Consider the following 23,788-nt stretch of genomic DNA (forward strand, 5'->3'; position numbering starts at 1 on the left):
TCCTCTTGGACGAGGAGAATTGGGACCTGCCTGAGCCTCGAAAGGACCGAAAACCAGACTGACCCCTCCTTTGTTGGGGCTTGTTTTGTCTGTGTTGAGGTAAGGATGAGTCCTTACCCTTGGAGTGTTTAATGATTTCATCCAAACGCTCCCCAAACAATCGGTCACGAGAAAAGGGCAAACTGGTTAAGCACTTCTTGGAAGCAGAATCTGCTTTCCATTCTCTCAACCACAGGGCTCTGCGCAAAACCACGGAGTTGGCTGACGCCACCGCCGTACGGCTCGTAGAGTCCAGGACAGCATTAATCGCGTAAGACGCGAATGCAGACATTTGAGAGGTCAATGGTGCCACCTGCGGGGCAGATGTACGTGTGACCGAGTCGACCTGTATAAGCCCAGCTGAAATAGCTTGGAGTGCCCATACGGCTGCGAAAGCTGGCGCCAACGACGCTCCAATAGCTTCATAGATGGATTTCAGCCAGAGCTCCATCTGCCTGTCAGTGGCATCTTTAAGTGCCGCTCCATCTTCTACTGCAACTAAGGATCTAGCTGCAAGCCTCGAGATTGGAGGGTCCACCTTGGGACACTGGGTCCAACCCTTGACCACGTCAGGGGGAAAAGGATAGCGTGTATCTTTAAGCCGTTTAGAAAACCGCTTCTCAGGATAAGCGTGGTGTTTCTGGATTGCATCTCTAAAGTCAGCGTGGTCCAGAAAAGTGCTTAATTTACGCTTGGGATATCTGAAATGGAATTTCTCCTGCTGTGAAGCTGCCTCCTCCTGAGTAGGAGCTGGCGGAGAAATATCTAACATCCTATTGATGGACGCTATAAGATCATTCACTATGGCGTCACCATCCGGTGTATCCAGATTGAGGGCGGACCCAGGATCAGAATCTTGATCAGTTACATCCGCCTCATCACCCATAGATCCGTCCCGCTGGGACCCTGACCAGTGAGACGAAGTTGAGGGCCCTTCATAACGAGCCCGCTTAGGTTGTCTGGGACTGTCGTCCGAGTCAGAATCGTCACCCTGGGGTGCATGTGACACCCCCGGAGCTTGGAAGTGTTCCAGCTGAGGGGGACCAGGGAGCAATGATGCCACAGTGTCCGTGGTCTGAGTTACTGGTCTAGACTGCAATGTTTCAAGAATCCTTGACATGGTCATAGACAATCTGTCAGCAAAAGCTGCAAACTCCGTTCCTGTCACCTGGACAGCATTCACAGGTGGTACACCCTGGGTCACGTCCAGCAGAGGCCCCGGCTGTGCAAGTTGCACAGGGGCCGAGCACTGCACACAATGGGGGTCAGTGGAACCTGCCGGTAGAGCAGCCCCACATGCGGTACAGGCAGCATATAATGTCTGTGCCTTGGCACCCTTGCGTTTTGCGGACGACATGCTGTTGCCTCCTTGTAATCTAGGAGGGTATATAGCCGAGAATCACCAGCGACCGTACAGTACAAAGTATTTGCAACACAAAATACTCAGTATACAAACGGCACAAGTGGGGGTGAGCCCTTGAGGGCTGCTTACCGCCCGCTGAACAGCGGGTATGAGGCCGTAGAATCCCGTGTCTGGGTCTCCCCGTCTCCCCTCTGCAGCTCAGCGTGCAGGCAGGAATGGCTGCCGGCGTTCTGTGAAGAGGGGCGGACCGTGGGCGTGCCACAAACAAAGAGCGGGAAACTGCGTCCTACTGTGCCTGGTGTGAGGGCTGGAGTATGTAAAAACGACTCCAGCCCTCAGCGCTGATGCTCTGTACAGCGTCCCGCCCTCCTCCTGACTGGCAGGTGCGGAGGCGGGAACGAACGAACTAGGCCGCAAAAGCCGGGGACTGTAGTAATAAGCGCGGCCGTGACATATGCACGGCCAGCGCGGAAGTCCCCGGCGCACCACAAGTCCCAGCCGCGTCGCAGTCCCAGCGGCCGGCGCGACCGTTCTCCCTGAGTCTACCCACTCAGCTAAGCTGAAGTGAGGAAATGGCACAAGCGCAGCAGCGCTGTTGTCCCCGGCGCACTAACACACCCAGCCATGCTGCGGTGTGCGCGCGTATGCACGGGGACACAGAGTACCTTGACGGAGCAGGGCCATGTCCCTGACGATACTCAGCTCCATATCCAGCGGCTTCTCCAGGGGCTGCGGATGGAGCACGGTCTCTGTGCCTGGAGACCGGTAAAATCCCACTTCGCCCAGAGCCCTAATGGGGATGGGGAAGGAATCAGCATGTGGGCTCCAGCCTCCGTACCCGCCATGGGTACCTCAACCTTAACAAGCACCACCGACAAAAAGTGGGGTGAGAAGGGAGCATGCTGGGGACCCTTGTATGGGTCCTCTTTTCTTCCATCCGACATAGTCAGCAGCTGCTGCTGACTAAACAGTGGAGCTATGCGTGCGTGTCTGACCTCCTTCGCACAAAGCAAAAAACTGAAGGACCCGTGCTCCCACGGGGGGGGTGTATAGCCAGAAGGGGAGGGGCCTTACACTTTTAAGTGTAGTACTTTGTGCGGCCTCCGGAGGCAGTAGCTATACACCCAATTGTCTGGGTCTCCCAATTAGGAGCGAAAAAGAAAGGGAATTTTGTTACTTACCGTAAATTCCTTTTCTTCTAGCTCTTATTGGGAGACCCAGACGATTGGGGTATAGCTAGCAGTAGCTATACCCCAATCGTCTGGGTCTCCCAATAGAGCGCTGAAGAAAAGAAGATTTGCCAAGTCCTGTGATAGATCTTGGCGGATGTTGGTTTCCTGGCTTGTCTCATGGTGGCAATGACATCCTGAGATAACCCTGAAGACGCTAGGAGCCAGGACTCAATGGCCACACAGTCAGGTTGAGGGCCACAGAATTCAGATGGAAAAACGGGCCTTGTGACAGCAAGTCTGGGCGGTCTGGAAGTGCCCACGGTTGACCCACCGTGAGATGCCACAGCTCCGGATACCACGACCGCCTCGGTCAGTCTGGAGCGACGAGAATGGCGCAACGGCATTCGGACCGGATCTTGCGTAGTACCCTGGGCAGCATCGCCAGAGGGGGAAACACGTATGGCAGTCGAAACTGCGACCAATCCTGGACCAAAGCGTCCGCTGCCAGAGCTCTGTGATCCTGAGACCGTGCCATTAAGGCCGGGACCTTGTTGTTGTGTCGTGACGTCATGAGATCGACGTCCGGCGTTCCCCAGCGGCGACAGATCTCTCGAAACACGTCTGAGTGAAGAGACCATTCCCCCGCGTCCATGCCCTGACGACTAAGAAAATCTGATTCCCAGTTTTCTACGCCCGGGATGTGAACTGCGGAGATGGTGGAGTCTGTGTCTTCCACCCACTGCAGAATCCGCCGGACTTCCTGGAAGGCTTGACGACTGCGAGTGCCGCCTTGGTGGTTGATGTAGGCGACGGCAGTGGCGTTGTCCGACTGGATTCGGATCTGCCTGCCCTCCAGCCACCGATGGAAAGCCAATAGGGCTAGATATACTGCCCTTATCTCCAGGATATTGATCTGAAGGGACGATTCTATTGGAGTCCAGGTTCCTTGAGCCCTGTGGTGGAGAAAAACCGCTCCCCATCCTGACATGCTCGCGTCCGTGGTGACCATGGCCCAGGTTGGGGGTAGGAAGGATTTTCCCCGGGACAGAGATGTGGGTAGGAGCCACCACTGAAGTGATGTTTTGGTTACGAGGGAAAGAGAGATGTTCTTGTCGAGGCAAGCAGCACTCTTGTCCCATTTGCGAAGAATGTCCCATTGGAGTGGCCGTAGAGGGAATTGCGCGAACGGCACTGCCTCCATAGCTGCAACTATCTTCCCCAGGAAGTGCATGAGACGCCTTAAGGGGTGTGACTGACTCCGAAGAAGTGACTGCACCCCCGCCTGCAGAGAAAGCTGTTTGTCCCGCGCTAGCTTGACTAACGCTGGCTGGGTATGAAACTCCATCCCGAGGTAAGTCAGTGATTGGGTCGGCGTCAACTTGGATTTCGGGTAATTGATGATCCACCCGAACTGCTGGAGAGTCGCCAGAGTGACGGTAAGACTTTGTTGACACGCCACCAGAGAAGGGGCCCTGACTAGGAGATCGTCCAAGTAAGGGATCACCGAGTGGCCCTGAGAGTGCAGGACCGCCACGACGGATGCCATGACTTTGGTGAAAACCCGTGGGGCTGTCGCCAGGCCGAAAGGCAATGCCACGAACTGGAGGTGTTCGTCCCCGATGGCGAAACGCAGGAAACGTTGATGTTCGGGTGCGATCGGCACATGGAGATAAGCATCTTTGATGTCGATCGATGCTAGGAAGTCTCCTTGTGACATCGAGGCGATGACCGAGCGGAGAGATTCCATCCGAAACCGTCTGGTTCTCACATGTCTGTTGAGCAGCTTGAGGTCCAGAACGGGACGGAATGACCCGTCCTTTTTTGGCACCACGAACAAGTTGGAGTAAAATCCGCAACCACGTTCCTGAAGCGGAACGGGAATCACGACTCCCTCTATCCTTAGAGCGTCCACTGCCTGAAAAAGTGCGTCGGCCTGTGCGGGGGGTGGGGAGGTTCTGAAGAAACGAGCCGCAGGACGAGAGCTGAACTCTATCCTGTAACCATGAGACAGAATGTCTCTCACCCATCGGTCTTGAACGTGTGGCCACCAGGCGTCGCCAAAGCGGGAGAGCCTGCCACCGACCGAGGATGTGGCTAGATGAGGCAGAGAGTCATGTGGAGGCTGTCTTGGAGGCAGTGCCTCCCGCGGCCTTTTGGGGGCGTGACTTGGACCGCCACGCATAGGAGTTTCTCTGGCCTTTCTCCGGCCAGTTGGACGAAAAGGATTGGGTCTTGGCGGAGGGACGAAAAGACCGAAACCTCGATTGGATTTTCCTCTGCTGAGGTCTCTTAGGTTTGGACTGGGGTAAGGAGGAGTTCTTTCCCGAGGATTCCTTAATAATCTCATCCAACCGTTCGCCAAACAAACGGTCGCTGGAAAACGGCAAACCAGTTAAGAACCTTTTGGAAGCAGAGTCTGCTTTCCATTCGCGCAGCCACATGGCCCTATGGACTGCCACGGAGTTAGCGGAAGCCACAGCCGTACGGCTAGCGGAGTCCAGGACGGCGTTCATGGCGTAGGACGAAAATGCTGATGCCTGAGAGGTCAAGGAATAAACCTGCGGAGCAGAATTCCGCGTGACGGCATTAATCTCCGTCAGACATGCCGAGATTGCTTGTAGAGCCCACACGGCCGCAAAGGCCGGGGCGAAAGACGCGCCCGTGGCCTCATAAATAGACTTCACCAAGAGCTCTATCTGTCTGTCAGTGGCATCCTTCAGGGATGAGCCATCGGCAACAGACACAACGGACCTAGCAGCCAATCTAGAGACTGGAGGATCCACCTTGGGGGAAGTGTGCCCAGCCCTTAACGACTTCAGGTGAAAAGGGATAACGCGTGTCTGTGTGCCGTTTAGCAAAGCGCTTGTCCGGGACCGCTCTGGGCTTCTGGACAGCGTCCCTGAAGTTAGAGTGATCAAAAAACGTATTGCGCGTACGTTTGGGGAATCGAAATTGGTGTTTCTCCTGTTGAGAAGCCGGCTCCTCTGCAGGAGGAGGTGGGGGTGAGAGATCTAACACCTGGTTGATGGACGAGATAAGATCATTTACCAAGGCGTCCCCCTCAGGGGCATCAAGGTTAAGGGTGAAGTCAGGGTCAGAGCCCTGAGCTCCCACGTCCGCCTCGTCTTCCTGAGAGTCCTCAAGCTGGGATCCAGAGCAGCGTGAGGAGGCCGGGGAAGAGTCCCAGCGAGGCCGCTTAGCCGGCCCGGGGCTGCGATCCAGGCATGAGTCCTCCGCCTGGGACCTAGGGGCTATCCTGGGAGCGCGCTGCGGCGCGGACCGAGAAGGGCCTGGAGGAGACAAACTAACAGGGGCCGGGGCCTGTGAAGGGCCCGGCCTGGACTGCAATGCCTCAAGGAGCTTAGATGACCATTTGTCCATAGACTGTGCAATGGATTGAGAAAGTGACTGTGAGAGTGTCTCAGCGAAAGAGGCCAACAACGGTGCCTCTGTCCCTGCAGCCTGCTCAGGGGGAGCAGGGGGATCTACATGAGCCGAGGGTCCCACAAGTGCCCGAGGCTCCGGCTGAGCAAGCGTGGCAGGAGTCGAGCATTGCTCACAGTGAGGGTAGGTGGATCCCGCAGGCAACATAGCCCCACAAGAGGTACAGGCCGCGAAAAAAATCTGTGCCTTAGTAGCTTTGCTCCTTGTGGACGACATGCTGTTGTCTCTTAGGAGAGTGACCACTGAGGGTATATGGGAAAAGGGTATACAGCCTTTCCGAACAGATATATCTATCTATCTATCTATATATATATATATATCTATATCTATATCTATATATATATATATACATACATACATATACATACACACACACACACACACACATATATATATACACACATACCGGCACCCTAGGGGGACCAGCACCGGGTGACCGGTGTGGCTTACCAACCGCTAACGAGCGGAGTGTGACCTCCAGATTCCCTGTCGTGGATCCCCCGGAGCTGCAGAGCTTTGCCGCTGAGTAGCATCCACCGGCAGAATGCTAAAAATGGCCGCCGGAGCTCTCAGGGGGGGGATGGAGCAGAGGGCGGCGCCAGCAAAGAGCGGGAATCTGGAGTCCCCAAGTGGTCAATGAGGGTGGGGGGAGACATGTAAAGATGCTCCAGCCCTCAAAGCCGACGTCATGTCGGTAATCCCGCCCTTACCCCTGACAGGCAGGCCCGGGGGCGGGATTTTGCGCGACTAGGCAGCGGCGAAGCCGGGGACTAAATTTAAGGCCGTGCCCGACAAGCAGGCACGGTCGGCGCGGAAGTCCGCCGAAAAAAACCCCCAAACAACGGACGGAACTACCGCGGCTTCCGGGGAGAAGGTGCGACCTCCCTCCCTGTACAGTCCCCACATGGAGACACAGAGTACCTCCAAGTTGCAGGGCCCGGTCCCTGGGGGTATAGAAGCTCCGGTCCGGCAGGTTCCACCAGGGGCTGCGGATGGAGCACAGTCCCAGCACGTGGATGACCGCTTAGGATCCCACTTCTCCCAGAGCCGCATAAGGGATGGTGAAGGAGACGGCATGTGGCTCCAGCCTCCGTACCCGCAATGGGTACCTCAACCTTAACAACACCGCCGACATAGTGGGGTGAGAAGGGAACATGCCGGGGACCCCATCGGGGTCCTCTTTTCTTCCATCCGTCATAACTGTATGTATGAGAATGCATGAGTGGATGTGTGCCTCCTTCCACACAAAGCATAAAACTGAGGAGCCCGTGGTCCACGGGAGGGTGTATAGGCAGAGGGGAGGGGTTACACTTTTTTAAAGTGTAATACTTTGTGTGCCCTCCAGAGGCAGAAGCTATACACCCAATTGTCTGGGTCTCCCAATGGAGCGACAAAGAAATTACGTTTTTTGGTTGCTGCAAGTTTTACGCAAAATGCAATAACAGGCGATCAAAACGTAGCATCTGCGCAAAAAATGGTACCATTAAAAATGTCAGCTCGAGACGCCAAAAATAAACAGTCACTGAGCCATAGATCCCAAAAAATGAGAACGCTACGGGTTTTGGAAAATGGCGCAAAACATACGCCACTTTTATTGGACAAGCTTGTGAATTTTTTTAAACCCCTTAGATACAAGTAAACCTTGTATCACGTTTGGTGTCTACAATCTCGCACCGACCTCAGGCATCATACCCACAGATCAGTTTTACCATATAGTGAACACCGTGAATAAGATCCCAAAAACTATTGTGCGATCACACTTTTTTTTGCAGTTTTTCCAGTACACTATATAGTAAAACCTATAATTTTATTTAAAAGTACAACTCGTCCCGCAAAAAACAAGCCCTCATATGGCAAGATTGACGGAAAAATAAAAAAAGTTACGGCTCTCGGAAGAAGGGGAGCAAAAAACAAAAATGCAAAACGCTCTGGGGCTGAAGGGGTTAAATACCTCGCCCCTTAGGGTACGAAGCCAAATTTATTTCTATAAACTTTTGTATTTTTCTCCTCCTCTACTTCAAAGAAGAATGAGGTTTTATTTTTTCCATTAATAAAGCAGTATGATGACTTGTTTTTTTGTGGGAAGAGTTGTACTTTTGAAAGACATCATTCATTTTACTATATCATGTACTGAAAACTGTGAACATCTTTTTAAAGTGCAGTGGAAAAAAAAATCAAAATCTGCTACCGATTTTTGGTTTTCATTTTCCTGGCAGCGTGATTCTTTAGGTCAGTAGAATTACAGTGATATCAAACTCATACAGCAGTTTTATTGTAGCAGCCTTATATATAAAAAAACAACAACACAAAGTAAAATAAATAGATACTTAAAACTTACTTTTTATATATTCTTCAGGAAGAGAAAGTTATGAATTCCTTCACTTTAACATGTTTTAATTTTTTTTTTTAATTTTTACTTTATGTTTCATTTCCCCTAGAGGATAGGAACCTGTCATTATATGATTGCTTGAATTATTTATTGCAATACTTCAGCATTGCAGTATATAGTAAAAATCATGATCTGCTATGAAGTCTGGCCTGCAGCTAGACTTCATATAGGCACCAAGACCGCGGCAACTGAGGTCTTTAGAAAGTCTTGAGAGCAACCCATGTGCACCTCATGCTTTTGTCACAGAGTGCGCTAATTGGGGCCCAAATGGATGTTAATCTTGCCCCAACTGCCTAGTAATTAGTGGGGAAGCCCAGGGAAAGTAGTCCTGTGAGGGTAGCCTGGGCTATAGGTTGTTTGTGCAAATGTAATAAGATTATCTGTGTATGTAAATAATCAAAATATAGATGTCAATGCATAAATATCTATGAATCTATATGACAATCGCACAGATGCCATAATATGATCCTAAGTTGTATGTTCAAGACGGGTTAATCAGGGAGAGTGAAGAATTGTACAAACAATGAACAGTGAAGGTCTTCATAGTAAAAGTCTTATCAGTAATTTCACACAAAGGAGGAATGTGTTATCTGTGAAATGAAATATGTGTTTCTACGCATCTCCCTGAACCTCCCTATACGGTTTCGATGTGTGAGAAAAGACAGATTTTGATACTTTGTACATGTTTGAAGGTTGAAATGTAATACTAATATCTGATCTATTCATTACACGGGTCAGTCACCTATACTGGCTCAAAGAGTGAACACAGTTTCTGTAATCATTGCTTCTGAGTCATTTATAATATCTGTACAGATATCTAATTTGGCCCCGTCCTCCTGGCCTGCCCTGAACAAAGACTCCATTAGCAGTCTTACCTAAATTTCTCCCTTGACAGTCCAATGGTCCCAAATTGACTCCTGACCACAACTGTGACACCTACATGCCACTGTAAGCAATTGACAGTGACATTTAAGTGTCTACGCAGCAGTGATTGGAGCTAACTCTGATCGCTGCTATTACAGGCAGGTTCTGGCTGTATAATACAGTTGGCAGCTGTTGTTTATGGAGCTGTATCGCTCCATACATGTGCAGTTATGAATATGAGTAATGACCATATCCAATTCCTGCTGAATTTCAGATTTATTATTACTTGCAAATGAGGCAGCAGGACACTGCAGTTTCATTTAGTGTGGCCAGAAGAAGTCATCATGCAGTGCCTTGTGAAACGTTACCTTCAAAATCCAGCGGATCATATCCTTGTGAACCTCTAAGTGGGCTGCATTCTGCAATGTCTCCAACAAAGCCAAGATGCTGGGTGATGTGTTTGGAGCTTCGCCTGGTCCTGAAAAGGCAGATAACGAATATTAGGCAAGATATAACTGAAGTTTCTTTAAATCTCCACTTATTCTCCATAAAAAACCTCTAAAAAGATACAAGGCTCCTTGCAGAGATCTGGCTGGTGAATGAGCCTTACAGACAGAATAAGTAAGCAAAGTAGTTCTCCTTCAGAAAAACGAAAACTCTTTCAGGCATCACCTCTTATTCCACGTCCTTAAAACATGCACTTATCTATTCAGAGGCGTGCAGTATGAAATCATTGGAGAAAATATGGCGACAAGACCTCAGTCTTGGGCTGGTATTGTGTTATCGTGTCCAGCAGCAGCACAATGTCATATGAGATCTGCTGATGTCACCTATAGGACTTACTTGAGATCTTCTCTGAGAAAGTAAAGGTGAGAACGTTGTCCTCGCTGATGTTCTGCAGATGCTGGTTCTCTTCTTGTAAGGCCATTCCAATCAGATGAAGAACCTGAAGAATTGTATTCTTATTAAGAACATTTTATTGTAATTAACATCATAAAACAATCATGGAGGGGAAAAAAAAACCCCAAACATCGTTCACTACCAATTCCCCCCCCTTCCAAAAAACAATTAAACGGGCTCTCCACTTCAGATCTATACTTCTCATAAGGGTCCTTTGATAATAATCCGATTACAAAGTGTCCTCTTGTTGGGATCCAAATCAATTGGAATCTGGTAGTTTTACAATGCAAGGTCCTTAAAAATGGAGAGAGAAATATTCCACTTGTGGTGAAATGAAAACGAAAAGAAAAAAACAAAAAATGCAATTCCGGGATTATTTTTGAGTTTTGTTTTTACGGCGTTAAACGTGCATTAAAAATGTCCTGGAACAAGAGTTATCCAGGTCAGTACGGTTATGGTGATAGCAAACTTCCATAGTTTTCCTTTGTTTGTTTTTATTAAAGCGCACCAATCAAGCGGATTTTCGTATATAAACTAAAGCTGGTGCTATACTGGCACTATCAGGCTGATTCTATACATACCTTTAGTTGTCAGCTCAGATATATAAGGGTTTTAAAATCCAAGAAAAACGGATTTTTGTGTACTCACCGTAAAATAGTTTTCTCTTAGCCATCATTGGGGGACACAGGACCATGGGTGTTATGCTGCCTATCTATAGGAGGACACTAAGTAGATGCAAAACACATTAGCTCCTCCTCTGCAGTATACACCCCCTGGCCGGGCCAGGCAACCTCAGTTTTAGTATACAAGCAAAGAAACAAAAAAGTCCAGCTCACCCCAATGTAAATGATGTGATCCTGAGACGGTGCACGGATGGAAGGCAAATCCACAGCATGTAGGTAAGTAATGAAAATCCAGCAACTGCGTCCAGTAAAATAAAAAACTTCGACTTTTATTTCAACAAGGTTAAAAGCGATAAAACCAATTCACATGAATGGAAAGGAAGACGCGTTTCGGACAGTGTATGTCCTTAGTCATCTAACATCATGAGTGAACACACAAATGTTTTATAGCCAAAAAGAAACATGTGACAACCAATCACCTGGACAGCTGATTACATTGGCTAAACATGCACCAAGCACAACACATATGTGGAATAAAGACTGATTGATCACTATGCAATATAAACAAAAAACTGGAAGGTCTGGGAAAAAAAAAAAAAAAAAAAAAAAAAAACTAAAAAAACTATAGCGAACCACAAATGATCAATTTTGATAAATGTTATTCAGTTCGTTTCTCAAATTTAAACCAAAGGGCATCCTAGTGTCTAAGTCAAAGATCCATTTTGCCTCTTTTAAATGCAATATAGACACAGGATTTCCTCCTCTCTTAGGTAAAAATATCTGTTCAATAGCATTGACTCTGAAGGAGTCCACATTGCTACTGTGCACATTAATAAAGTGCTGAGAGGCACCTGATGGGCTTCTGCTACTAATGTTTTTTATATCATAGAGATGTTCAGAAATCCTGCGTCTTAATGTGCGATTTGTACTACCTACATATTGTACATCACAGGAGGTGCAGGTAATCAAATAAATTACCCCACTGGATCCACAATTGATAAAAGTTTTGATATTAAATTCCTTTTTTGATGTACAAGAAAAAAATTTTTTTGTATTGTACATATGTTTGCACAAACCCAGTAGTGGAAAGCCACGTTCTTGCATTGTTTTTATTCTGGGAAATTTTGTTCAGGTGGTCACTGGGAGACAAAATCGAACCTATGGTGCGGTTTCTTTTGGAAACAAACTTTATACCATCCCCTAGAATGTTTTTTAAGGTATTATCGATAGTCAAAATGGGCAAGAATTTTTTTACAATATTAACTATAGAAAAATAATCTTTGCTAAATTTAGTAGAAAAGACTACCGAATTTTTTTTTTTAGATGATCATATAAAGAAAATAGAGACTGAAATTTTTTTCTTGTACATCAAAAAAGGAATTTAATATCAAAACTTTTATCAATTGTGGATCCAGTGGGGTAATTTATTTCATTACCGGCACCTCCTGTGATGTACAATATGTAGGTAGTACAAATCGCACATTAAGACGCAGGATTTCTGAACATCTCTATGATATAAAAAACATTAGTAGCAGAAGCCCATCAGGTGCCTCTCAGCACTTTATTAATGTGCACAGTGGCAATGTGGACTCCTTCAGAGTCAATGCTATTGAACAGATATTTTTACCTAAGAGAGGAGGAAATCCTGTGTCTATATTGCATTTAAAAGAGGCAAAATGGATCTTTGACTTAGACACTAGGATGCCCTTTGGTTTAAATTTGAGAAACGAACTGAATAACATTTATCAAAATTGATCATTTGTGGTTCGCTATAGTTTTTTTAGTTTTTTTTTTTTTGTGAGGTAAAGCCTGGGATATGAAGAGGAATTATGACGAGAAGTCATAATTGCTCTCATCACTCCCTGGCAGTGCCCCCCTCCCTTCTTATTCTCAATGTGCAGCATCTGGAAGGTGTCACATTCCACTTACACATCCATGGCCATGTCCTGTGATATGGAAATGAGATGATGTGAGGACAATGGATCCAGGATGACTCCCTGCCGTCACCCTGTAGCTGGGGCTGCTATCTCATTAGCAAGGCTATGGAAGTAGCCAGACAGAACGACTCCAGTAAAAAATGGTTCATATCTCGCAAGCCATATTTCCGATAAATATGGCAACCATAAAAATGGTGTCTCCGCATGTGGACGATGCCGGCACCCCCTTTTTATGGGAACAGGACATTGGGAAATGCCCCAGGCGTGATATCAGCCAATGGGGAACTGGCAGACAGGTCATGAGTCCCCTCGTTCTGTAGCTAAATTCATAACTGTCACAATGAGAGCATTGGCGTCTGCCTACGACGCTCCCAGGCAAAGTTATAGCCAAAATCCCCTTTGCTGGATAATTCTGATCCATGCAGGGGGAGTGGCAGTGCTTCCCTGTGAGGTCACTAAGGTAGGAGGGGACCTGGATCTGCCCAGGTTGATAACCCTACTTCGGCCATTTTCCAGCGTTCTTCTGCTCGGGGGCCTGGTTGGGACAGACCTGTGAGAGAGTTCCTGGAAACCTGGTCTACAGCGCCCCCCTGTGGCCAGACGCACAAGGTAACTGATTGAATTGCATACCTGTTTGTAACCCATGCTTTGATTGTAACTGTACTCTGACATATGTATATTCTGTAGATTCCCTATTGTATATATTGTAGTTTCTAGTGTGCTTTAGGCGATTAAATTATATAATTAATCTTGGGCTGTTCTGTTATCTCGATCTTGAATCCCACGTCTGTGTGTTCGGCTAATAGTTACCGTAAAGCGGTTGGTGGCAGCGAGTTGTGCCAAGGATTATTGTGGGGAGGCCAGTGAGATTCGGGAAGATATTATATATTCCGCCCGCGGAGGTCGGGGGAATATATACCTTACTCTCACCGGGGACCCTTCCATAATCGGCATAAGTAGTATAGCGGCCTCCTTGCTTATTGTCGGGCAATTCCATAATTGGCCTGACTATAAGAGGGGCGCTCGAGAGCGCGTCACGTGCTCTGTCTGTCGGTCGGGAGGTATAAAGTAGGGGTGACCCCCACTTGTTACCCCCCGATTGTGACGTACTGGTAGCCAGCGCGGGGGATTTCTGAGTGACCCCCCCCGGTGGTTTGTGACATATTGGTGGCAAGCGGTGGGATCGAGATAATAGTGTGTGTGAGTGTGAGACCCATACTCCCAGACACTAAAGACTGCCTGCAGCAGCTGTGGCTGCTGGGGTCTTCAGACCAGCTCAACACTAGAGTGTCAGAGTGCAGATACTGTAAGGTGTGTGGAGGCATCAGGTGTCAGTTCTGTGTCAGTGACCAAAAGTCTGCAAGAATGGCTGATGGCACCAGGAGCAGAGCTATGCAACTGGCCAATGCTAAAGCAGGAGCCGAAGAGAGGGAGGACGGTGCTGTGGACAGCAATGAGGAGGTTGCCCACGAGTCCTCCAGGAGCTCGACGCCAGAAAACAGCTCTGCAGAGGACATTGCACAACCGGGCACTGCTGGACAAGATGAGGAGCAGCTCACCCAAGGGTCCTCAACGAGCCAGATGCCAGCCCTCCGCTCTGCAATGGACAGTGAATCACCAGGCTCCGCAGCGGGCCGCAGATCACCACGTGCCATTCCACCGAGCCTGGGAGGCTCGGATAGCCTTCTTCAAATGGCTATGGCCCTACGCCAGGCTGGAGACCGGGAGGGCTACAAGGAACTCATGGCCGAGCGTGAGCGGCAAGCAGCGCGTGAAGAGCGCCAGGCAGAGCGTAACTACCAGCTGCAGCTAGCTCAGCTCCGGCCCTCATCAGCCACCCGTGACCTTCCAGACACCAAACTTCCAAAGGTCCGTGTTGAGGACTTCCCAGTGCTGGAGAAGGATGGAGACTTGGACTCTTTCTTGACTGCTTTTGAACGGACTTGCTTGCAGCATCATCTGAACAAGGACCAGTGGGCCAAATACCTGACCCCCCGTTTAAGGGGTAAGGCCCTGGATATCCTTGGGGACTTGCCTGCTGAGGCAGATCAGGGCTACGACACCATCAAGCGGGCCCTGATCCAACAGTACAACCTCACCCCGGAGTCCTACCGCAAGAAGTTCCGGAGCCTACAGAAGGGACCAAAGGACTCCTGGGCTGACCACAGGCGGGCACTTGCCCGAGCTGCCGACCACTGGACCCAAGGCCTGCAGCTTTCCACCGGACCGGAGATCCTGGACTTGTTCATCACGGAGCAACTCTTGTGGAACTGCCCTGAGGATCTCCGCCAGTTCATCCGAGACCAGAAGCCAAAGGGGTCCACGGCTACAGCTGCCCTTGCCGATGACTACACCAACAACCGGGCCCCTGAGGCCAGGAGAGCGGCCACCAGCAGCACCTGGAGAGGGGGTAAGATGAACTCTGCGACTGCCCCACCTGCCCCTAGACTGCAGGGGGTGTCCCCCTCAACTCCCCTCTCCAGGCCCGTGGCAGAGCCAAGACGGTGCCACCAGTGCAACCTACCTGGACACTTCAAGGCCATGTGCCCTCAGCGTCCCAAGGCCCCGGCTCCGTCCCCGTCCCAAGGGCCGCCCAAGGTGTATTGTGTGGGTGGGGGTGGTGGTAGGTCCCTGGACAGCTTCCAACCTGTCACCGTCGGCCAGTCTGTGACCATAGGACTGCGAGACAGCGCCTCGGAGGTGACTCTGGTGCGGCCTGAGATGGTGTCCCCCCAAGACTTGATCCCTGGAAAAACCCTCGCTGTCTCCGGGATTGGAGGCATTGACCCGGCGCTGCCTGTTGCTGACATTTATGTGGACTGGGGCGCAGGGCGAGGGGTGAGGGAGGTGGGGGTAACTGATCGGATCCCTGCAAACGTGCTACTTGGGACAGATTTGGGGCAAATAACCTCCCAGTTTGGCCCCGCCCCAAAGGCTGAACCTTCAGCCAGTGCTGACATGACTCCTGACAATGTTAATGTGTTATCTATGAATGATGTAAGGGAGGAGGGAGTGAACTCTGATATTTCTGCTTGCACAGACACCATAGACACACACACAGCTGCAGCTGTGACAGGGGAGGGGGTCAGAGAAAGGTGTGACAATGCCTCTACAAGTAACCAGCCTGTGAGCTGGGATCTGTTGCCCTCTGCAGGGATAAGCAGAGAGCAGGGTGCTGCAGGGGGAGGACCAGTGTGTGGGGTGGGGGCTACCACAGCCAATGTGGGGTCCCCAGAGATTTCACAGCGGGGTTCTGTTGCTGCAGGAGGGGAACAGGCAGGTGAGATTGGGGCCGGTCCAGGAGCGGAAGTGCTCCCAGGTAAGATCTCAGTGCATGGTTCCCCCACAACCGGGGTGTCAGGAAGCCAGGTAGGTCTGCCTGAACCGGCGACTTGGTCAGGAACGGAGGAGGAGCAGGCACGACCCACGGTCGCAGCGGCTGTGGCCGCTGTCACCCGCAGTGGGAGTGCTGGAAGCCAAGGGGCCTCCCGGAGGTCCGATAGCTCTTCCCCTTCTGACCAAGTGGCAGCCGAGTCAGGTGGAGGCCAGGACACAGGTCCCGGGGTACTGACTGAAGATGTGACAGTCTCGTCGATTCTGGCCACATCTAGTCAGGAGTTTCAGGCAGCGTTAGAAGCTGACGACAGCCTGAAAGCTCTAAAGGAGCAGGCGGCACAGCCTCCCTCGGACTCGGACCCGGAGCGAGTGGTCTGGGACCAAGGACGGCTGTACCGGGCCACGGTCCAGCAGGGTTCACCGGAGGCGTGGCCCCGGGACCGACAGTTGGTGGTACCCTATCCGTTCCGGACGGAGTTGTTGCGGATCGCACATGAGATTCCGATGGCCGGACACCTAGGGATCGCTAAGACCAAGGCCAGGTTAAACCAGCATTTCTACTGGCCAAAAATGGGGGCCGATGTGGCTGCCTACTGCCGTTCGTGTGAAACCTGTCAGAGAGTGGGGAAGGCGGGGCCACACCCCAAAGCCCCACTAGTATCTCTGCCAATCATCGATGAGCCTTTCAGGAGGGTGGCTGTGGATCTGGTCGGCCCGCTGGCCATCCCCAGCAGCTCCGGGAAACGCTTCATACTGACGGTAGTGGACTATGCCACCCGGTACCCAGAAGCAGTGGCCTTGTCGTCCATTCGGGCTGACAAGGTGGCCACCGCATTGCTGGAGATTTTCTCCCGAGTGGGTTTTCCCCAGGAAATGCTCACTGACCGGGGGACCCAATTCATGTCCCAGCTGATGGAGACCCTCTGTAAGCAAGTCCAGGTGCGACATCTGGTGGCCAGCCCGTACCATCCACAGACTAATGGCCTGTGCGAGCGGTTCAATGGCACCTTGAAGCAGATGCTTAAGATGTTGGTCGACTCCCATGGGCGTGACTGGGAGCGGTATCTCCCATACCTGTTATTTGCTTACCGGGAGGTTCCACAGGCCTCAACAGGATTCTCACCGTTTGAGCTCCTGTACGGGCGACGTGTGCGGGGGCCCCCTGGCTCTGGTGAAAGAGGCTTGGGAAGGGGATTTGGCCACCCCTGGAGTGTCGGTTATCGAGTATGTCATGCGCTTCCGGGACAAAATGCAGGCCTTGACGCAACTGGTACACGACAATATGGCTCAAGCCCAGGCCGATCAGAAGCGTTGGTACGACCAGAACGCTTGTGAGAGGACCTACCAAGTGGGTCAAAAGGTGTGGGTACTGGTCCCCGTACCACAGGACAAGCTTCAGGCAGCCTGGGAAGGCCCATACCTCGTGTACCAGCAGCTCAACCCTGTAACGTACCTGGTCACCCTGGACCCTGCCCGTGGAAGGCGGAAGCCCTTCCATGTGAACATGATGAAGGCACATCATGAGCGGGAGGCATGTGCGCTCCCCGTGTGCAACCTGCCCGAGGAGGGAGAAGCGGAAACCCTCTTGGATATGCTAGCCCAGGTTAGGGCAGGCGGATCCATTGAGGATGTGGAGGTTGGCCACCAGCTCTTGGAGGACCAACGGTCCCAGCTGTGGGCCACCCTACACCCCTTCCGGGGGTTGTTTACCAACCAGCCCGGAAGGACTGACTTGGCTGTCCATCACGTGGACACTGGGGATCATCCCCCGATCCGGCGTTCAGCATATCGGGTCTCCCTGGAAGTGCAGCAACACATGCGCCAGGAGATTGACGAGATGCTGAAGCTGGGGGTGATCCAGGCATCCAACAGCGCTGGGGCCTCGCCTGTAGTCCTCGTCCCTAAGAAGGACCGAACCACTCGGTTCTGCGTGGACTACAGGGGGCTCAATGCTGTCACGGTCGCCGATGCGTACCCAATGCCACGCATCGATGACCTGCTCGATCAGTTGGCCGGGGCTCAGTACCTGACCATCATGGATCTGAGCCGGGGATATTGGCAGATCCCCCTGACTCCCAAGGCCAGGGAACGCTCTGCCTTTATTACCCCATTTGGACTGTACGAGTCCACGGTGATGCCATTCGGGATGAGGAATGCCCCTGCCACTTTCCAGCGGATGGTCAACACCCTGCTCAAGGGACTTGAAGGGTACGCGGCCGCGTACCTGGATGACATTGCCGTCTTCAGTCCCACCTGGGAGGACCACCTAGAGCATCTAGCACAGGTGCTCAGGCGGATCCACCGGGCAGGTTTGACCATCAAGCCGGGAAAGTGTCAGCTGGCCATGAGCGAGGTCCAGTACCTCGGTCACCGGGTAGGTGGGAGAACACTGAAGCCCGAGCCTGAGAAAGTGGAGGCCATCGCATCCTGGCCCACCCCCAGGACCAAGAAGCAGGTGATGTCCTTCTTGGGGACCGCTGGGTACTATAGGAGGTTTGTTCCACGCTATAGTAGCCTGGCAAAGCCCTTGACGGACCTCACCAAGAAGAAGCTGCCCTCTGCAGTCGATTGGACAATGGACTGCGAGACAGCCTTCCGGGCCCTAAAGGACGCCCTGTCCAGCCCGCCCGTGCTACAGGCAGCCGACTTCACGCGGCCGTTTGTAGTACAGACCGACGCCAGTGACTTCGGCCTCGGTGCGGTGCTCAGCCAGGTGGACTCTGCGAGCCAAGAGCACCCAGTCTTGTACCTGAGCAGGAAGCTGTTACCAAGGGAAGTGGCCTATTCTACAATGGAGAAGGAGTGCCTGGCCATAGTGTGGGCCCTGCAGCGTCTGCAACCCTATCTATACGGGCGCCACTTCATCGTGGAGACGGACCACAATCCCCTCAGCTGGTTGCACACCGTCTCTGGGACGAATGGGCGATTGTTGCGATGGAGCCTTGCGCTCCAGCAATACGACTTCACCATTCGCCACAAAAGGGGCCGTGACCACGGTAACGCAGACGGGCTGTCCAGACAAGGAGGGGTCGCGGACGGGCGCACGGGGGAACACCGGAGTGTGCTGCCCCCTAGCGCCCTCAAAAGGGGGGAGGTGTGAGGTAAAGCCTGGGATATGAAGAGGAATTATGACGAGAAGTCATAATTGCTCTCATCACTCCCTGGCAGTGCCCCCCTCCCTTCTTATTCTCAATGTGCAGCATCTGGAAGGTGTCACATTCCACTTACACATCCATGGCCATGTCCTGTGATATGGAAATGAGATGATGTGAGGACAATGGATCCAGGATGACTCCCTGCCGTCACCCTGTAGCTGGGGCTGCTATCTCATTAGCAAGGCTATGGAAGTAGCCAGACAGAACGACTCCAGTAAAAAATGGTTCATATCTCGCAAGCCATATTTCCGATAAATATGGCAACCATAAAAATGGTGTCTCCGCATGTGGACGATGCCGGCACCCCCTTTTTATGGGAACAGGACATTGGGAAATGCCCCAGGCGTGATATCAGCCAATGGGGAACTGGCAGACAGGTCATGAGTCCCCTCGTTCTGTAGCTAAATTCATAACTGTCACAATGAGAGCATTGGCGTCTGCCTACGACGCTCCCAGGCAAAGTTATAGCCAAAATCCCCTTTGCTGGATAATTCTGATCCATGCAGGGGGAGTGGCAGTGCTTCCCTGTGAGGTCACTAAGGTAGGAGGGGACCTGGATCTGCCCAGGTTGATAACCCTACTTCGGCCATTTTCCAGCGTTCTTCTGCTCGGGGGCCTGGTTGGGACAGACCTGTGAGAGAGTTCCTGGAAACCTGGTCTACAGCGCCCCCCTGTGGCCAGACGCACAAGGTAACTGATTGAATTGCATACCTGTTTGTAACCCATGCTTTGATTGTAACTGTACTCTGACATATGTATATTCTGTAGATTCCCTATTGTATATATTGTAGTTTCTAGTGTGCTTTAGGCGATTAAATTATATAATTAATCTTGGGCTGTTCTGTTATCTCGATCTTGAATCCCACGTCTGTGTGTTCGGCTAATAGTTACCGTAAAGCGGTTGGTGGCAGCGAGTTGTGCCAAGGATTATTGTGGGGAGGCCAGTGAGATTCGGGAAGATATTATATATTCCGCCCGCGGAGGTCGGGGGAATATATACCTTACTCTCACCGGGGACCCTTCCATAATCGGCATAAGTAGTATAGCGGCCTCCTTGCTTATTGTCGGGCAATTCCATAATTGGCCTGACTATAAGAGGGGCGCTCGAGAGCGCGTCACGTGCTCTGTCTGTCGGTCGGGAGGTATAAAGTAGGGGTGACCCCCACTTGTTACCCCCCGATTGTGACGTACTGGTAGCCAGCGCGGGGGATTTCTGAGTGACCCCCCCCGGTGGTTTGTGACAGTTCGCTATAGTTTTTTTAGTTTTTTTTTTTTTTTTTCCCCAGACCTTCCAGTTTTTTGTTTATATTGCATAGTGATCAATCAGTCTTTATTCCACATATGTGTTGTGCTTGGTGCATGTTTAGCCAATGTAATCAGCTGTCCAGGTGATTGGTTGTCACATGTTTCTTTTTGGCTATAAAACATTTGTGTGTTCACTCATGATGTTAGATGACTAAGGACATACACTGTCCGAAACGCGTCTTCCTTTCCATTCATGTGAATTGGTTTTATCGCTTTTAACCTTGTTGAAATAAAAGTCGAAGTTTTTTATTTTACTGGACGCAGTTGCTGGATTTTCATTACTTACTTAGTATACAAGCAGTAGGAGAAAGAAAAAAAAAATAGTAAGAACTTATCTCAACGGAGAAACATGAGAAAAAAAAGAGTCATAACCAAATAAGGTACTGAGAGAACCAAGGCCCAACAGGGCAACAGGGTCCCCCAATGATGGCTAAGAGAAAACGATTTTACGGTGAGTACACAAAAATCCGTTTTTCTCTGACGCCTCATTGGGGGACACAGGACCATGGGACGTCCTAAAGCAGTCCATGGGTGGGAAAAATAAAAGAAAGACAACACAACCCAAGGACGAGGAACCAGTCCCAGACAGTCTGGAGCGCCTACTGAGAGAGGTGCTCTACTGCAGTTTGCAGAATTTTCCTACCCAGATTTGCCTCAGCTGAAACCTTGGGTATGGACTCTGTAATGCTTTGAAAAAGTATGTAAGCTAGACCAGGTTGCAGCATTACACACCTGTTCCACTGAAGCCTGATGCCGAATGGCCCACGAAGCACCAACTGCTCGCGTCGAATGAGCCCGCAGCCCACTAGGAATGGGCTTGAGTTGCAAGCGGTAGTCTTCCTGGATCGCAGAGCGAATCCAGGGAGCCAGAGTTGCCTTTGAAGCTGCCTGTCCCTTATTAGGCCCCTCAGGAATGACGAACAAAGAGTCCGTTTTCCTAAAGGGGGCTGTCCTGGATATGTAATATCTGAGAGCTCTGACGAAGTCTAACGAATGCAGAGACCTTTCCACCCTATGAACTGGGTATAGACAAAAGGAAGGCAGAACAATGTCCTCGTTCAAATGAAACGGGGTAGGAACCTTTGGAAGAAAATCCGGAAGGGGGCGCAAAACCACCTTGTCCTAGTGAAAGATCAGAAAAAGCTCGCAGCAAGAGTGCTGCCAGCTCCGAAACCCGTCTGATGGACGTAATTGCCACCAGGAATGTTACCTTCCAGGACAGAAGAGCAAGGGAGGATTCCTTGAGAGGTTCAAAGGGGGACCTCTGGAGACCGTCCAGAACGAGATTGAGGTCCCATGGGTCCAGCGGCCGTTTGTACGGGGGAACTAGATGGGAAACGCCCTGGAGGAAAGTCTTGACTTGCGGTTTTTGAGCCAGGCGGCATTGGTAGAAGATTGAGAGCGCTGAGACCTGCCCTTTAAGGGAACTGAGAGCCAACCCCGCTTGCAAGCCAGACTGCAGAAAGTCGAGAATTCTGGGGATGGCCAGAGGCATAGGCTGGACGTTGGTTTCCCTGCACCATGAAAGGAAGATTTTCCACGTACGGTGGTAAATGCGGGATGACGCAGGCTTTTGGGCGCTGATCATGGTGGAGATAACCGCGGGGGAGAATCCCGCTCTTGTTAACACCCAGGTCTCAATGGCCATGCCGTCAGCTTCAGGGCTCTGGAGTTCTGATGGGAAATAGGCCCTTGGGTCAGCAAGTCTGGGATGTCTGGAAGGCGCCACGGTACGTCTGCGAGCATTTGTACTAATTCGGCGTACCAGGCGCGCCTGGGCCAATCCGGTGCTATCAGTATCACCGGGACTCCCTCTGCCTTGATTTTCCTGATTACCCGCGGCAGCAGGGGTAGAGGAGGAAATATGTAAGGCAGGCGGAAGTGGTGCCAGGAGCAGACTAGAGCATCCGCGTCGATGGACTGCGGGACTTGTGACCTGGCTATGAGCGCGGGTACCTTTGCGTTTAACCTTGAGGTCATTAGATCCACGTCTGGTGTACCCCAGTGAGTGCAGATGTGTAGGAACACTTCTGGGTGGAGAGACCACACTCCGGCGGCCAGGCCTTGGTGACTTAGAAAGTCTGCTGCCCAGTTCTCTACTCCCGGTATGTGTACCGCTGATATCACTGACCCCGTCGATTCGGCCCAGCTGAGGATCTTGTGGGCCTCGAGATAAGCCGCTTTGCTGCGGGTGCCCCCCTGCCAATTGATATAGGCTACAGCTGTCGCATTGTCCGATTGGACTCGAATCTGACGACCCGTTAGCAGAGGGCAGAACGCCCTGAGTGCGAGGAAGATCGTGCGGATTTCCAGGATGTTTATGGGTAGGGAAGACTCCTGGGGCGTCCAACGTCCTTGAGCAGTGTGGTGCCGGTACACTGCTCCCCAGCCTAGGAGGCTGGCGTCCGTGGTCAGGACCAGCCAGTTCACTGGGAGAAAAGATCTCCCCTTCGATAGGGATGAGGACCGAAGCCACCAGCGGAGTGCATACCTGACTGAAGGCGTCAGGTGAAGATGTTTGTCCGGGGAGAAGGGGCTCTTGTCCCAGGCAGCTAGAAGGGCTAGCTTCAGTGGGCAGAGGTGCAGTTGAGCAAAGGGTACTGCCTCCATAGCCGCCACCATCCTGCTGAGCACCTTCATGCTGAATCGAATGGAGCGAGACTGAGGACGTAGAAGGCAGCGTACCGTTTGTCGAAGAGCGATCGCCTTGTCCCGAGGGAGATAGGTCAAGCCCCGACGGGTGTTCAGGGACATGCCCAGGAAGGTGATGGATCGTGATGGGACCGGGGATGATTTGTCTAGATTCAGTAGCCACCCTAAGCGGGATAGGGTGTCCACGGTGATCTGTACGCTGGTTGAGCAGTTGCGGAAGGAGGGGGCCTTGTTGAGGAGGTCGTCCAAGTAAGGGAGAACGACTACTACCCTGGCGTGAAGGACGCTCATGGCGGCCGCCATGACTTTGGTGAAGACCCTTGGTGCGATGGCAAGGCCGAAGGGTAGGGCTACGAATTGAAAATGGGAGTCCTGAACTGCGAAGCGGAGGAACTTTTGGTGATGTGGGGCGATGGGTATGTGCAGATACGCGTCCTTGATATCCATGGAGGCGAGGAATTCCCCTTCGACCATGGATGCAATAATGGACCTTAGGGACTCCATTCTGAATCTCCGTACGTGCACATGTTTGTTCAGGTGTTTGAGGTCCAGGATGGGATGAACTGACCCATCCTTTTTGGGGACCACAAAGAGGTTGGAATAAAAACC

The 23,788-nt window shown here is 51.3% G+C and overlaps 1 protein-coding gene across 2 annotated transcripts in view; it reads right to left on the bottom strand.

Moving 5' to 3' along the window:
* Positions 1-23,788, bottom strand: part of UBR2 (ubiquitin protein ligase E3 component n-recognin 2) — a 394,151-nt gene that overhangs the window by 141,062 nt on the left and 229,301 nt on the right. For both annotated transcript variants that reach the window (XM_075339174.1, XM_075339175.1), the window contains exons 26-27: positions 10,115-10,217; positions 9,640-9,749 (exon numbers count right to left, since the gene is read on the bottom strand). In XM_075339174.1, the coding sequence (XP_075195289.1) occupies positions 9,640-9,749; positions 10,115-10,217 (213 nt within the window). The remainder of the gene's footprint in view (positions 1-9,639; positions 9,750-10,114; positions 10,218-23,788) is intronic.

This window comes from Anomaloglossus baeobatrachus, chromosome 3 (genome assembly GCF_048569485.1).
Source record: "Anomaloglossus baeobatrachus isolate aAnoBae1 chromosome 3, aAnoBae1.hap1, whole genome shotgun sequence".
In the NCBI taxonomy this organism is placed as follows: Eukaryota; Metazoa; Chordata; class Amphibia; order Anura; family Aromobatidae; genus Anomaloglossus; species Anomaloglossus baeobatrachus.